At 45.3% G+C, this 14,960-nt stretch overlaps 1 protein-coding gene across 3 annotated transcripts in view; it reads left to right on the forward strand.

Moving 5' to 3' along the window:
• Positions 1-14,960, forward strand: part of ash1l (ASH1 like histone lysine methyltransferase) — a 42,764-nt gene that overhangs the window by 679 nt on the left and 27,125 nt on the right. For all 3 annotated transcript variants that reach the window (XR_436804.3, XM_006788005.3, XM_087834543.1), the window contains exons 2-9: positions 502-613; positions 3,826-4,629; positions 5,465-9,905; positions 12,843-13,512; positions 13,672-13,845; positions 13,982-14,076; positions 14,605-14,678; positions 14,760-14,805. Coding sequence is in view for 2 of the 3 variants with exons in the window: in XM_006788005.3 (XP_006788068.2) it covers positions 4,024-4,629; positions 5,465-9,905; positions 12,843-13,512; positions 13,672-13,845; positions 13,982-14,076; positions 14,605-14,678; positions 14,760-14,805 (6,106 nt within the window). In the remaining variant the exon portion in view is untranslated. The remainder of the gene's footprint in view (positions 1-501; positions 614-3,825; positions 4,630-5,464; positions 9,906-12,842; positions 13,513-13,671; positions 13,846-13,981; positions 14,077-14,604; positions 14,679-14,759; positions 14,806-14,960) is intronic.

The following is a 14,960-nucleotide window of genomic DNA, read 5'->3' on the forward strand; positions in this document are numbered from 1 at the left end:
GCTGATAGATGGCTAGTTAGCTGCTGCCAATGCCATTGATACAGACTGTAGTCCCGTGTCTATTATTGGACTGATTTTACGGGCTGGCTCTTTACAAAATAAACAACACTTTCGTGATGCATGGGGTTATATTAAGCTCCAAGTGGCGATCTATTACTTTACCGCTCCGGCTGTTAGTGCTAAGTGTTGTGGAAATAAAATTGTTAAGGGGGAGCGAGTGGGGGTGCTTTGCATGTTGGCACTCAGCAACTTTGTGTCTTGGAGCTTGGCAAGGTTAACGATCAATTTTAGTGAGTGGTCAGGAGCTGTGTGCAGTGGTTTCCGTTTGAGGTTGTTTGTAATACTCCTACAACAGCGTTGATATATATATATATATATATATATATATATATATATATATATATATATATATATATATATATATATATATATATATATCATACTGTAGCCCTTTTTAAATTGTTCTGATCATGTTTTTTTATTTTCATTCTGGCTTTTCAGCTGTTGGAAGATTATTTTAATAAAAGGGGGGGAAATGTGGCCACCACGTTGATGCACAAGAAGACAGGACACAGCCAAATAATGTGAACACCGTTTCTGGACTATTTCAGAGGTGAGTGGAAATGATGCACATTGATAGGTGTTGTTTACGCAGGAGTAGACGTCTTCCCACCCCAAAAGCATGCTTGCAGAACCGCATGTAGATACTCGGTTTTTTTTGTATTAACACAGTAATTACGAGTATGACTAGATAAGGGCAGTTGCGGGGGAAATTAGGGCTGATCGGTTCGCAGACTCATGAGTTGGTCCCTTGAGGGGCTGTGTTGACTGCACAGGAAACCGAAAGCAGATAACGTTATTTGGTTTGCTCACTCATGCTCTGGTTAGCCATGTTTTTTCTTGTTCTAAATTAAAGTGCACGTATGTTTTTGCGCTGTACTGGAAGTCCTCTGGTTGAACTTCCCTGGGCTGCTGGGGGAGATGTTTGCACGGTGCAGGTGTGACTGACACCTGCCTCTCTGTTCCGCTTTGTCGCAGCGAGTTAACAGGGAGTTTAATCATTGTCCCCGCTTCTTTCTTTTTTAAAGCAACGGTCTGTTACAATTCTATAGCACTTCCGCTGCTGGATGATACAAAGCAGCGGCGGCAGTGGTGGTGCTGGTGGTTGTAGTAGTAGAGGAATTTGCCTGCTTCCACCCCCTCCTCTGAGCACGGCCCTGTAGTAATACCAGTGGAGCTCTGGAAATGACAGGGAGCTCTCAGGGTAGACGCCAGCCCTCATGTGAATGATGCAGGGGGGTGGGTTGGTTGGTGGGTGGGTGGGATACTATTGCTATGGCCAAAGGGAAATAAGCAGTTATGAACAACGTGTGCAAAAGTGAGGAGGGAGTGAAAGGAGGGAGGGAGTAAAGGGGGGAAGAAATGAGAGAGGGGGAGCGGGAGTTGTTTACTACGTTCCTCCCTGCTCTGCTATTTCTTAGGTTGTTGGAGTGAAATTGATTGTTGAATCTTGTCGTTTTTCTTTTGGCATTTGTTTGCGTTCATAGCATTGCATACTGGTCTTCTCAGAAAACAAAAGCAAAGGACAGACAGGCGTGACTAATATCAGCCTTCAAAACCACAAGTGTTGCTATTTAGTTGTTTTGCAGTATGACTATGGCAATGAAATGACTGTAGTGCAGTTTAACTGCTTCACATATACAAAAAGTACCTCAGCGCTAGACATGAAAATGATACACTTGAGTGTTAAGGCTGATCAATGAGAAATTAGAAAGCGATGTGGCCTGGTGTCAGATTATCAGCAGGGGAGCGAATGCCAGTAAATGACCTGACTTAGCTTGTTAGAGGTGAGGGGAATGTTTTGACTCTCTGGGAGGCTTTTCTGCCGACTTGTGTCACTAGCTGTCCACAGAGTTGGTTACTAAAGTGGCTTATTTTTGGCATTGCTGCTGTTATGCGACGGAAGCAGCTCCCATCACCGTGAGCATAAAAGAAAGAGGAGAACATTTGTCACTGTGTGTAAAAAGGACACAGGGAAAAGGAGTTGGTGGGGTGGGTGATGGGTGAAATGTGTTTTTGATTAAAGTGGGAACACAGTGACTTTAGTTTGTGTGCTGTTCTCAGTGCTTTCCAAGTTTGCGAAATCGAGGAGGAAGAGGATGGAAAAGCTTAAAGAAAACCGGGGGAAAGAACACAAAGATTGATGGAGTGTTAAAGAAAAGTGGGAGGTGTGATTTTCAGTGTGGTATGTGTAGCGAGGGGGAGTGTGCAGTTTTGAGGCAAAATGGAGTGAGTAATTGAAGTAAACACTGAAAGAACCATGTGGGGAACCGCAGGCAAGAATCCAAAAATTCTGCAGTGTTTACTGTGTGGTTTAAAAAAATCTCTACTACTGTTTTCCACTGTCATAATCCAAAACAAACATAGTGTAAGACTATTGCAAGGAAGATTTCGTTTTCCTTTCCCCCCCTCATCTTACCGTGATGCCTTACTGATGTGATGACTTGTATGACTTTCCCGAGGCTCCATTAAGTACCTCCTTTAGTGCTCTCCACTAATGTAGGATGCAGAAAAACCGCCGGCATGTTGACGCTTGATCACTCAGGCTGGAAAAGGCGGCTGGATCCTCTCGTCTAGTCCCAGAGACCTAGTGTGCTGAGGTCACAGTTCTGAATTGCCTCCAAATGACTTCACCCAGAGAAAGCACCTGCTTGGGGGCAAATCCGCATTAAATCACTCAGAGGCCGCGGGGAGCTGTAGACAACTTCATTGAATTGGGCTGTCCTCCCAAAGAGGACAATTAAGAAGCATGCTGCTCTCTGCTGCTAGCGTGTGAGCTGTGAGCTGCCACTATCACAGGCACCCGTTTTCACTGCAGCTAATGAGAACACTTAAGGGATTGCTCATTCTGCATCTTACTCCGTAACACTTGGAAGGATGTGGCAGTGCTGTGGGATCAACTACTGACTCCAAGGAACACCAAAGAGCAAGCCAAACAAAATTTCAAGGGAGAAAATAGCCTCTAATGCCATCTGGAATGGCACGAGTGACTATTTTCATTGTATTGTCAGACAAATGAACTATTGGGCCTGATTTTTACAATGTTATTACTTTTGGACTAAACTCCACTGGCTTCTAATTTATATCCATGCCCGTGACAGACACTTGCATGTCATAGATGCGTTCTTGCCATCTCTGGGTTAGAGCTTGCTTGGCATTATGTTGACTTGTTGCTATCCCTGGTCTAGTTAAAGCCATATGACGGGTGGCTTTCACAGGCGTTTCTGACAAATGCTGTTGTCTTTAGCATCAGTCAAGGCCTTTTGATGTGCGCTGGCATAGTAAACTGAAAATTGTCGTTCACCACTTTCTATGATCCTGCAATAATAATTTTTTTTCTTTACAAAAAAAAAATCCCTAACCACACCTGGACCTGTCTCTAGGCACCCAGTTTGGAAGCCACTGCTCTAAAGTAAATCTGCTTTGGAAATCGCAGGTGGACAATTCAAAGTCCTTGTTCCTAAGGTTACATTTCTGAGGTGAGGTAGAGGGGACTTTGCTGTGTAAATAGGTCACAGATTGTTATAATCTATGAGGATGAGCGCACCATAAAAAGTGTCAGAGATGAGATGAAGGACACTCTAACCAAACAGATAATAAAATTGTTGCTCTCTGTCTGCCTTTCACCAGCGTTCATTTTAAGACTGTTTAAAACTGTCAGTGTTTCTGTTTTTCTATTTCAGTGACTAATGTGGAATTTATTTTTATCTTCTCTACCCTCCCTTTTCTTCTTTCTCTCCCCTCTACCTGTCCCTGGTCCTGCAGTTGAAGGACGGAGAAATAGGGCTGGACAGCCGAGGAAGGGAGAGAAGCCCCCAAAGCAAGGAGAGCTTCACCCTCACCGTTATCCCCCTCCCCCTTTCCCCCCTTCACCCTTATCCCATCCCTAGACAAAAACTCTACCTGGTATCCACATTAACCACTCCTTAAACTCCATAAACTTGTACCCCCCCAAACAATCTAATGGATCAGAAGATTCAAGGGAGGACTGCAACTCCACCCCCTCTCCTGTCCGGTGCTCCCACAGGGGAGCGAGAGAAGGAGGGAGCGGGTGGGAAGAAAGAAGAAGAGGAGGAAAAAAAGAGGGACAGAGAGAAGGAGGGAACCCCCACCGCATCTGCTGGTGCAGGAGGCACAGGTGGGCCAGGAGGTGCCGGTGGTGACCAGTCCCATTTCTCCATCAAAGAGAGCAGCCTGTCCGAGGGCAATGTCAAACTGAAGATTGGCCTCCAGGCGAAACGCATGAAGAAGCCTCCTAAGATCCTGGAGAACTATGTGTGCCGACCGGCTTTCAGAGCCACTGTGAGGCATACGGGTCGTGGAGGAGGTAATGCCCGTGGAAACCGTGCAGGCGCCACGGGTGACGGGGCGGGCACTCAGAGCCAGAGTCCTTCACAGGGCAGAGAAAAAGAGAGGGAAAAGAGTCCCAGTGTAAACAGACCACCCATCTCATCATCTTCAACAGCCCCAACTGCTAAAGCTCCCACACCACCTCCTCTAGCTCCTCCTCCTGCTAGCACTTCCACCCTGACACCCTCCCAAATGAATGGGAACGCGCCGGCAAAAAAGGTATGGAGGCTAGATGCTGTGGATTTTATTTATTTTGGTTCAGCAGTGATTTTCCACTTTGAACAAAATTAAACATTCAGTGACGACAACTAGTATAATTATTTTCATTCACCTTACTTCCTTAAAATGTTATTAGTCAGCCACTGGTCTACAGCAAAGCTACTCTAGTAATCACAGTGTTATTACGCTAGTAAAGAGCAGAGCATAAATTTTACTTTAGTTTTCATTGTGTTCTCAGTTGGCTTGCCTCTATTCATCACTCACTGGCCCCTTCAATCACCCTCCGTCTGTGTCGTCTGTCCTCTGCCTGGCTATGTACTCTCCACCCCCATCCCCGCATGACCCCTTTCTCTCACTCTCCCTCTCTGTCCTCAGTCTGACCCTAATAAGTGTTATTGAGCTGAGGGTAACTTCCCCCTCTGGCCATGCCTGTGAAGCACCGTTGGAGTAAAGATCTTACCAATGAATGTTTAACATTCAGTTGCTGCTGATACTTCCCATGTGTGTTGTCATGATGTGTGTCACTTTCTGTTTTACGCTTTATTTTAAAATATTGCTTAATGTTGTGCAAGATTGCTTATATCTTAATTATAATGTACCCGGTGCTGTATATATCTGAAAGATAATATTTAACTTTAATATTGTACATTACCTTCTTCAAATTGCAAATCAAGCAGTCCTAGTTTGCGCCCCTGCTGCTTGTTTACCACATTTAAAATTATATATATATAATTTAGAAATTTGGGTGGTGTGTTTGTTATTTCTTTACCATAATAATTATTCATCTCTATTATTCTCATTAATCCCTTGCCTTTTCTCCCTAACACCCTTCCAGGGTCCACCAAAGATGGATTGCAAGTCTGATTCAAAGTCAGACACAAAAGCAGCTACCACCACATCTGAGAGACCACTTAACCTTCACCGCCCTCCACCAGACAGCAAAACGCATTCCTCTGGGAAGAAAGCGCCAGCTCCGCAACCCAACCCCCGGACATCTTCACCATCTCCGCCATTATCTTTAACGAAAGAACCCAGCCTTGAAGGTGTTAAGCCTCCTCAATGTACCTACAGCACAGACAGTCAAAGAGATAAGGACAAAGGTCTTCAGAGTTGGGGAGCGCCAACCGTCACTGAAAAATTAGCTCAGCTAATAGCAACTTGTCCACCATCCAAGACCCCTAAGCCAGCCAAACCTGCAAAGATTGATCCCAGCCCTGCTCTTCCGAGCTCAGGCTTTATGGCCCCTACAGCCAAGCAACGAGACAGAGCTTTGGCCAATAGGAACACATATTCAAGAATGGTTCACCTTTCTCCTCCACCTCCTGTGTCAAGACCACCTGGTCGGCCATATGGGTCTAGAAGCAAAGACAGTATTTTAGAAAATTCAACCACCCTGACGCCGCTGAGGAACGAGGACTTGGATGGGACTGGGAAAGCTGCTAGCAGCAATGGAAACAACAGTATCAGCATGAGCAGCACCAACAGCAGTAGTCGCAGCAACAGCCCAGCATTCACCTATGGCAATAACCGCCTGACAGTCCTGTCAAATGAAAGCAACAGTGACAGCAGCAACAGTAGCATTTCTAAGCAACCGTTACACCCTGCTCACTCCTTACCCCATACCACGTCACCTTCATTGTGTCCAATTTCATCATCTTCATCATCATCGGTGGAGCAGAGGACGGTGAGTGCAGTGAGTCACCTGGGCTCCCCTGTTCCCTCACAAGGACACCATGCACGAGAGTCTCCTGCCCTCGCAGAGGAAAGCAGTGCAGGTGAGCGAGAGCAAGACAGGGACATCCCCAGAGACTTATCTAAGTGCCCCCCTTCAGCAGCAACTGGAAGGCCAGAAGGGAAAGAGAAAGGGGGAAGCAACCAGTCAGTACGAGTTGAGAGGGGAAAAAGTTCTAGTCCAAGTAAACGTAGTCCCAACCAGGATAGTAACCGACCCAGTTGGACTAGCAGTCCCCCTGAGTCTATTAGACAAAGGACACCTTCACCACTGGAGCCAGATGATGACGATGATGATGATGATGATGATGACGATGATGATGATGAAGAAAGCCCACAGACGCCTCTCAGAGATGACTCTCCTGATTCATCCCTAGACTCTCCAGCAGAGCAGGACAGCAAACCCCTTAAAAAGCGCAGGGGAAGAAAACCCCGCTGGACACGTGTTATGCTAAAGGCCCAAAGTCAGAGAAGCCCGGACAGTCTCTTCACTGAGAACAAAACCACCATGCCTTTATCTTCAAGCCTGGAAACTCCAACGCCACCAGTTAAAAGACCCGTAGGCAGGCCCCCGAATCCAAATAAGGTCAAACCAAATCCTGTGTCACAAAATTCAGTGTCACAGCTCTTCCCACCCCAGCCTAAAAAAAGAGGAAGGCCAAAGTCTAAAATGCCAAGGCTTGATGCACCGGCCCGTGGGAATCCCCCTAACAAGCTACAACCCTCTAAGGTCTTTTCATCTTTGTTGAAGTCCAAAGAAGAACAGGACCCACCTGTTCTTCACCCAGAGGTAGACTTAAACCCTCCTAAACCTATGCCTAGGAAACGTGGGCGCCCCAAGCGCCTTCCTCCTACTTTACCGCAGGAGGGTCAGCCTCCCACGTTGGCTCCAGAAGCAGGGGAAAGATTCCGCAACAAAGGAAACGGGCAGCTTATCATGAAAACTATTATTGGCAAGATCAATAAGATGAAAAGCGTTAAGCGGAAGCGTATTCTCAGTCAAATCCTTTTAGGCCCAAGGTCAGAAGACACCCCTAAAGGCACCACTAGTAGCATGGCTGCAACAGCAGAAGCTGCAACGCAGTCATTGTCATCCCTAGCTGCTTCTTTTGGAGGAAAACTAGGGCCTCAAATTAATGTCAGTAAAAAGGGCACAATATACATGGGTAAAAGGAGAGGCCGTAAACCAAAAGCAGCAACTAATGTCTCAGCTACAATGTCACCTTCAGAAACCTTTATATCTCCAAACACCACTTCCCCTCTTCATCCCCATCAGTCACAGTCCCATCAGCAGCACCAGCTCTCCTCAGAGGTTTTTTCCTCACCCTCCCTCTCACAGTTAAGTGGAGGCCACAGTCCCATCAGCGATGGTAGCTTTGTGGAGCCAGGCTCAGTGCACTTCGCAGGTCACTCTCACTATTCCAACTCTCATCATAGCCATAACACGTTTTCGCTTCCTCCTCCAACCTTTTCAGCTCCTAATCCTCGCAACCCAATCATGGGCTCGATGTCATCGTCTGGTGTCCCAATAGCCTCCCAGAAAAAGTCATCTTGCCGTGGATATCATCACCACCATCACCATTATAGGCAGCACTACCATTATCATAAGCTTTCCCCTCCCAGGCCACTCCATCCCACCTCCCCTGCCCCTCTGAGTGAGCTAAAAGAAGCCACGCCATCACCAGTCAGTGAGTCACACAGCGAGGAGACGGTGCCCAGTGACAGTGGTATAGGGACAGACAATAACAGCACCTCTGACCGTGGTGAGAAAGCTGGAGGAGCAGGTGGTTTGGGTGCAATTGGCATCCCACCTGGGATGGGCGGTGGATTATTAATGCCAGGGGTCATGGGTTCAGCTATGGGTCCAGGGATGGGCATTAACTCAAGGGGCAGGCGTCGACACAGCAATGTACTTATGGAACATCCTTCACCGTCTCCATCACCCCATGGGACAAGGTCATCGCCTGATCCCCGAAGACCTCACCCAGCAGCTCCCGCCACAACATTAGTGGGACACAAGGAGAAACATAAGCACAAATGCAAACGCCGAAGCCATGGCTGCCCCGGCTATGACAAGCTAAAGAGGCAGAAGAGGAAACGCAAGAAGAAGTACTTACAGCTACGCTCCCGACGGCTCGACCCAGACTTCCTCGCTGAGCTGGACGAGATTGTTGTGCGACTAAGTGAAATACGCATAACTCACCGCACCACAGGGCACCGGCTCGGAAGCGGAATAGGGATAGCAGCGGGATCAAGTAGAGTGCCAGGGGTGGGTGGCAGGGCTGCTGGCGCCATAGGAGGCACAGGTGGCCCTCCTCCGCATCATTATGTTCACAGAGACCTCCTGCCTACAATCTTCAGGGTTAACTTTGGCAGCTTCTACTCTCATCCACCATACTCCTGTGACCCGTTGCACTATGTTCGTAAACCGGATATGAAGAAGAAACGTGGACGGCCTCCCAAACTGAGGGAGTCTATGTCTGAGGTTCCATTTGTACCTGGACTTGGATTCCCCCTTTCAAGTGGAGGCTTCTACCACCCCTCCTATGTTCCTTACTCATCAGGACCTCTGGGGTTGGGCTATTACAGAGGTTATCCTCCAGCAAGTGCGCTGTATCCCCACCCACACCACCAGTCACCCCATACAGCCCCATCACATCACACTCACCACTCACCGTCTTTCCCACCTCCCCCCACATCTTTCTTACATCACCACCACCCTTCACATCTCCTGCTGAACCACTCAAAGTTTCACAAGAAAAAACACAAGCTGCTAAGGCAGGAGTACCTGGGAGCAGGACGGCCTCCTGTCCTATACCCACCCATGTCCTCTGAGCTCTCCTTCAACTGGCACCACAAACATAAACACAGACACAAACACAGAGAACGCTGTGCTGAGGATGACAGGGAGGAAGCAGCAAGAGGTGGATCAGGGAGCCGAGCTAGTGCAGGGATTTCAGACAGTGGAACATCTGGGAAAGGAGAGCGAGTTAGTGGTTTGGGAATGGCAGAGGCTTTACAGCGATGCCGCTTTGGACGAGACACCTCCAGCACCAGTGCCAGCAAGCTAGCTGCCACTACCTCTGCTAACTCCCCCTCTTCTTCCTCATCCTCATCTGCTGAAAGGTACAAGCGCAAAGAGAGCTCCATGTCCTGTCTAGGACCTTCAAGGCTTGCATTGGGCAACAGCTCAAAGGGCCACTCAGCTGAGTCCTGGTTCAGGATAGGCAACTCTGAAGCAGACTACTCAAAGCTGTCACGGAGTCAATTGGCTCCTGGCCAGGGTTCCTTCTCAGACGGACGGGCAGAAGACCCAGCGGGCTGCTCGGACAGTGAGGATGAGGAGCCTCTCACTCCCACAGAGGATGTAGAAACCCACGATTCTCCAAAGCGTACAAATCTGTTTGCTTCAGCAATCACCCGCACTTCACTGAAAGGAGGCAGGAGCAGAAAGACTGATGTAGTTACAGAGACTTCCAGCTTCTCTCACATGGACCGGCCAATGAGGAAGGAACACTCAACATCAGCAGAGAGGAGAGAGTTGGGTAAGGCACTTTTGGAATCTCTGTTGTTTGGGTTAGGAATAATTTAAAAAAAAACAAAAAACTAAACAATTGTCAGCTTTAGTTGACATTTATAGTAAAGGAGAATTTCTGGTGGTGGTTTATTTTGCTTTTTTTTTCTTTATGTAGATCATAGGTGGTGATGGTGTATTGGACTGCATTCCAATTAAATGTGCTCCTAGTGTACCCCATAGTAAAATTAATTTTATGGCAGAGCTTCAAAAAAAAAAAAAGTAAATGCAAAGTGGCAGGAAAACATAATTGCTTAATACCTTGCTTGAATAATCTTGGCATGTTTGTAGCATAGGTTATTAAAAACGTAATATTTTAAAGCAGCAGGGAGCAGTTTGCCTTCACCTCCTCTTGGATATTTCATCCATTAAATCCTTTATGATCTGTGTAGCTTTTCAAGCTTGTGTCTTTGATAACTTTTCTGTACAGAAAATCATTTGACCCAAATTAAATGTGACATTGTTAAAGGTTGCAGGAGTTAATTTTCCACCAAAATCACGTTTCCTAAAATAGTTCTGATGCATTTGTATTCTGTGTCTAAATGTGATTGGCTGCTGTTTGATGGGCTTTATAGTTTTGGACAGCTCTGGCAAAACTGGCACAGTGTCCAATCATTTAGATCCGGCACTAACTCCTTTATGTGGGCAGCTATTGCCATATGGCACAGCAAGTGGGGTCTCAAATACATACCTCACAGCAACACTGGAAAATTAACAATTCTCCAGTGTTAGGAAGAAAAAAAATACTAAGCTGGATGGGTCATTTATTTTAGTGAACAAGCCCACTTTAAAGACACAATGACATCTTGTGTGCATACGCTCTAACATTTGGTAGCTCTTAGTAGTGGTTACCAGCATGGCAAAAAAAGCATACATAATTGCTTAAACTAGCTCCTTTGTGTGTGTGGTTAGCCACAGTTATAGATATAGCATTTCTGCCAGGGCTCATCTTGCTAGAAGGGTGGAGTATTTTGTTAACGTGCTATACTTAGTAGTCTTTTCCCTCAAAAGCTCAGAATGTGGGGCCTAGTCCTATCCATCAGTACACCCAGCACCTGGGCTGGTTTAATGTTGCTGATGTAAGACACAGTGCCGTGGTAGATATCTCGCTTCATCTGTGAGGCTCTTAACGAGCTGTAACGTGTGTATGAGCACTGGTAGGCTGACTGTATGTGAGTATTACCTAATGTTTATGCGTGTGTCTATGAGTAATATGGGAAGCCGAAAGGTCCTTGTTGAGGCAGCATGATGCAGTTCAAACCAAGCCAGGGTAATCCTGGATTAGAGCTCAGGAGATGGGGTCACCCAGCGGTCACAGACAGAACTGTGAAGGTAGGGGAGGCCAAGGGTGGGGACTGGGTTGCCACACAACACAAGTGGGGAATGACAGAAGTTGACAAATATACAATGACAGGGTAGTGGGTGTAGAGATGGTGACGTGTAGCAAAAAGAGTGTAAGGGATGTTTTGGAAAAGGACATGTGTGAATAGATGTGAAAGAGGTTTCCGTTGAGATGGGCAGATTCAAAGAGTGTCACAGCACATTGGACTGTTAAAAATATGGTTCAGTGATTGGCTAATTAACTGATCATTGCACTCTGACCTTATATTACAGGGTGATATGCGGTCTGCTGTGTGTCAGTTCAGTACTGTCTCTAGTAAAGGAGTAGGAGGTTATGCTTTCAGGTGCTTCCTTATTTCCTTATTGTGGTCACCACAGCAGATGGATCTGCATGTTTGATTTGGCACACATTTTATGTTAAATGTCCTTATTTAAAAAACCCTACCATGAAGTAAAGAGGGTTTAATCTAAATGCATACACAATGTGTCTAATGATTCATTCAGACTTGTACAGTTGCCAGCAACTTCTATCCACTTAAGTGTATGAATTGTTATATTATTATTTTGGCATTTCTTTTGAAAGTCATATTTCAGTCAAAATAAACCATTTGTATGGGTCACCAAAAAATTAAAGGATTTTGAGTTAGGAGTAAGAATAATGCTTCTTTTTCTCAAGTAAAAAGACATATTAAATGCATTAAATGAAACTGTGTAAAGTTTGATGGTGTAGACTGTTTTAAAACATTAGGGCCTGTCTGAAATGAAAAAAATAAAAACAACTTAGAAATATGGTTTCTGAAGGTCAGACCAGGGAAGGAAGTATTCTAAGAAGATGCAGAAGATCAAGATTAATGAGGGGAAAAATAGCACAGCACAGTTTCTTTAGCCTCTCACTTTCTATTTCCATACCATTCCAAAACCCGTATTTTCTTATTTTTCAGCCATTCTGCTATTAATTATGGGATTTGGGTCATTTGTCTTGTTTCATCACCCAGAGTGTCTTCTAAGGTTCAAGGGCATGGGCTGCTTCCCTGACATTGTCTCGTAAAATTCACTCATTTTTAATTCATTGTCCTTTAAAGGATTGCAAAGCAGTCCCAGACTATGATACCTCCTCCCCCATGCTTCAAGGCTGGTTGAAGTTTTGTTGTTAGTGCACAGTGTCCTTTAAACATAGTTTTTTTTTCTTCATGTAAAGAATATTGTTGGAAGTGTTGGAATACATCTAGGGGATGATTTAGAGGTGCTGCAGGTTTTTTTTTTATGTACTTGTTTTTGTTTTCTTATAGAAGAAATATGACCAAAGAGACCAAAAGTTGTACTGATTTCAGCAGTTTTTCTGCATTTTAGCAGAGTTTTTCTGCTACTCTTGGATTAACAAAAATCAAAAAGGAATGAAGTGTGATTAGAAGCATGTATGCGAATAGAAAAGGACCTAAAGGAACAAGAGAAGACATGCATAAGCATAGTATCACTCTTTCCTGAGTGCTGACGTGTCAACTGTCCTGTTGCTACTTAGCATTTTTAAGATTCATTTAGACCATTCATTTTCTGTTTCTCTCCTCAGGGTCATCAGGTATCCAGACAAGGGGTGTTGCACTCCCAACCTCAGAAGAACCTGAAGGATCCCTGCACCACCGCCAACAGCACCATCATCAGTCTTCTCTGTTTCACTCCCACAGCTCAACCTCCTCATCCTGCCTCTCTCCCTCTCAGGAGTGTTGCCTGGATGTCTCACTGTCTCACAACTCCCATAGGGTACAGCCCTCCAAATACAGTCTGCACCATGTCAACAAAATCCTGCGTGCCAAGAAGCTGCAGAGACAGGCCCGTACAGGAAACAACATGGTAAAGAAGAGGGGGCCTGGACGTCCTAGGAAACACCCGTTACCCTCCCCACCACCGTCCCCTCCACCTGTGGTAGAGTTGAATCAAGTCCGGCACCGGGAGAAAGGGGTGGAACGGTTAGCAGAGGGAAGAGGGTGGGAGGGTGATACTGTGACTGATGCTATTGAGTCGGTAGTCCAGGGGCAACGCAGAAAAGGTCAGAAGCGAAAGCACTGGGAGAGAGAAGGGGATGAGGAAGAGGAGGAGGATGTGGAAGAGGACAGGGAGGCTGAAGACATGGAGGGACACTTGCCTGAAAGAGAGGAAAACCTAGGGAGCCTTGTGGCAAGGTCCAGACCTGGGACAGGAAGGAGTTGGCTTACCCAAGATGAGCTACAGAGCCTTCATGGGTAAGCAAATTATAATACACTATTGCATATTCAACAAGACTGGACTTGAGAGACTCTTCTCTATGACAGTGAGTACTAATATTAGGATTCAGTGGTGGTATGTATAACATTTATTAAGTCCAGTTGTCACTAGAAACCAAGTCATGTTTCTATCTTTAGCTCAGTGGAAACCAAGCCAGATGGTCACTGCTCATCAGAGGGCCCAGGCCCTGTCTCCAGGGAACAAGCTCCACCTATGCCCATAGCCACCCAGCGAGAGAAAAGACCAGCACGACCTCCGAAGAAGAAGTTCCAGAAAGCGGGGTTATATTCTGATGTGTACAAAACTGAAGAGTGAGTCTTAGGGGCGCGGAGATCCAAATCCTCTCCCTACTAATCCTTAATTCAGACAGCAACACTTCATAGTGTCATACTGTTTTTCTGCACAGCCAGTGAAATGCCTTCACATTTTTCTTTTCCTCTTCTACAGCCCCCGTAGTCAGCTTCTGCAGCTGAAGAAAGAGAAGCTAGAGTATATACCCGGGGAACATGAGTATGGATTGTTTCCTGCTCCAATACATGTTGGTGAGTTTTAAAATTAATTAGTTGACATTTTTGCTATTGATTTATTTTTTGAGCATCAAAAAAAAAATTTAAGAAGCAACTGAGGAGTTTTTAAACACTAAAAACCAAGTTATTTATTTATAGTGTAGTCATTTAATCATTTACCTAACAAGTAAACGATAGAAAAGAGACAAATTGGGGAATATGGGAACAGCTGAAAGTAGATTTAATTATTTATTTAGTTGAATTTTTGAGCACATTTCTTAAATTTCTTTATACAGAAGTCAGTCGTTGGCAGGTTTCACAAATTTGAATTTCTCAGTTAGACTTGCCAAGAGAGGGAAAGCAAAACCTAGAAAACCTCATTTTACTTCAGTCCGTGTCCAAGATTCAAACGGCTCTAGTAAATTATCCAGATAAACCTGTTTCTTGGAACAGGACTCTCCTCTGTTTATCACAGGCCTGTGTTTTCAGCTATGATAAGATGAAGCATAAATACAACGGACTGATTTTTCTCTCTTCCCAAATCCCCCCACCCCACCCCCCCAGGAAAGTACCTGAGACAGAAACGCATTGACTTCCAGTTGCCTTACGACATCCTATGGTTGTGGAAACATGATCAGGTGATCAATCTTTCTGAGTTTCTTAGTATGTATTTTTGTTTCGACCACTTTTGCATTTACCGCTCTATTTCTTCCTTTCAGCTACACAAGAGGCCTGATGTCCCCCTTTATAAAAAAATAAGATCAAGTGAGTGAAAGGATTTTTTTTTTTTATTTCAATTTTTTTAAATATAATTTGTAGCTTTGTTAAACTCAGGTGTTTCCCTATAAATATATAAGATAAGGATATTTGCTTCACCGGTTACAAAAAGAGGAATTAAAGATGTGTGTCTACAGTTCAAC

Source organism: Neolamprologus brichardi, chromosome 22 (assembly GCF_056152115.1).
Source record: "Neolamprologus brichardi isolate AB-2024 chromosome 22, ASM5615211v1, whole genome shotgun sequence".
Taxonomy (NCBI): domain Eukaryota; kingdom Metazoa; phylum Chordata; class Actinopteri; order Cichliformes; family Cichlidae; genus Neolamprologus; species Neolamprologus brichardi.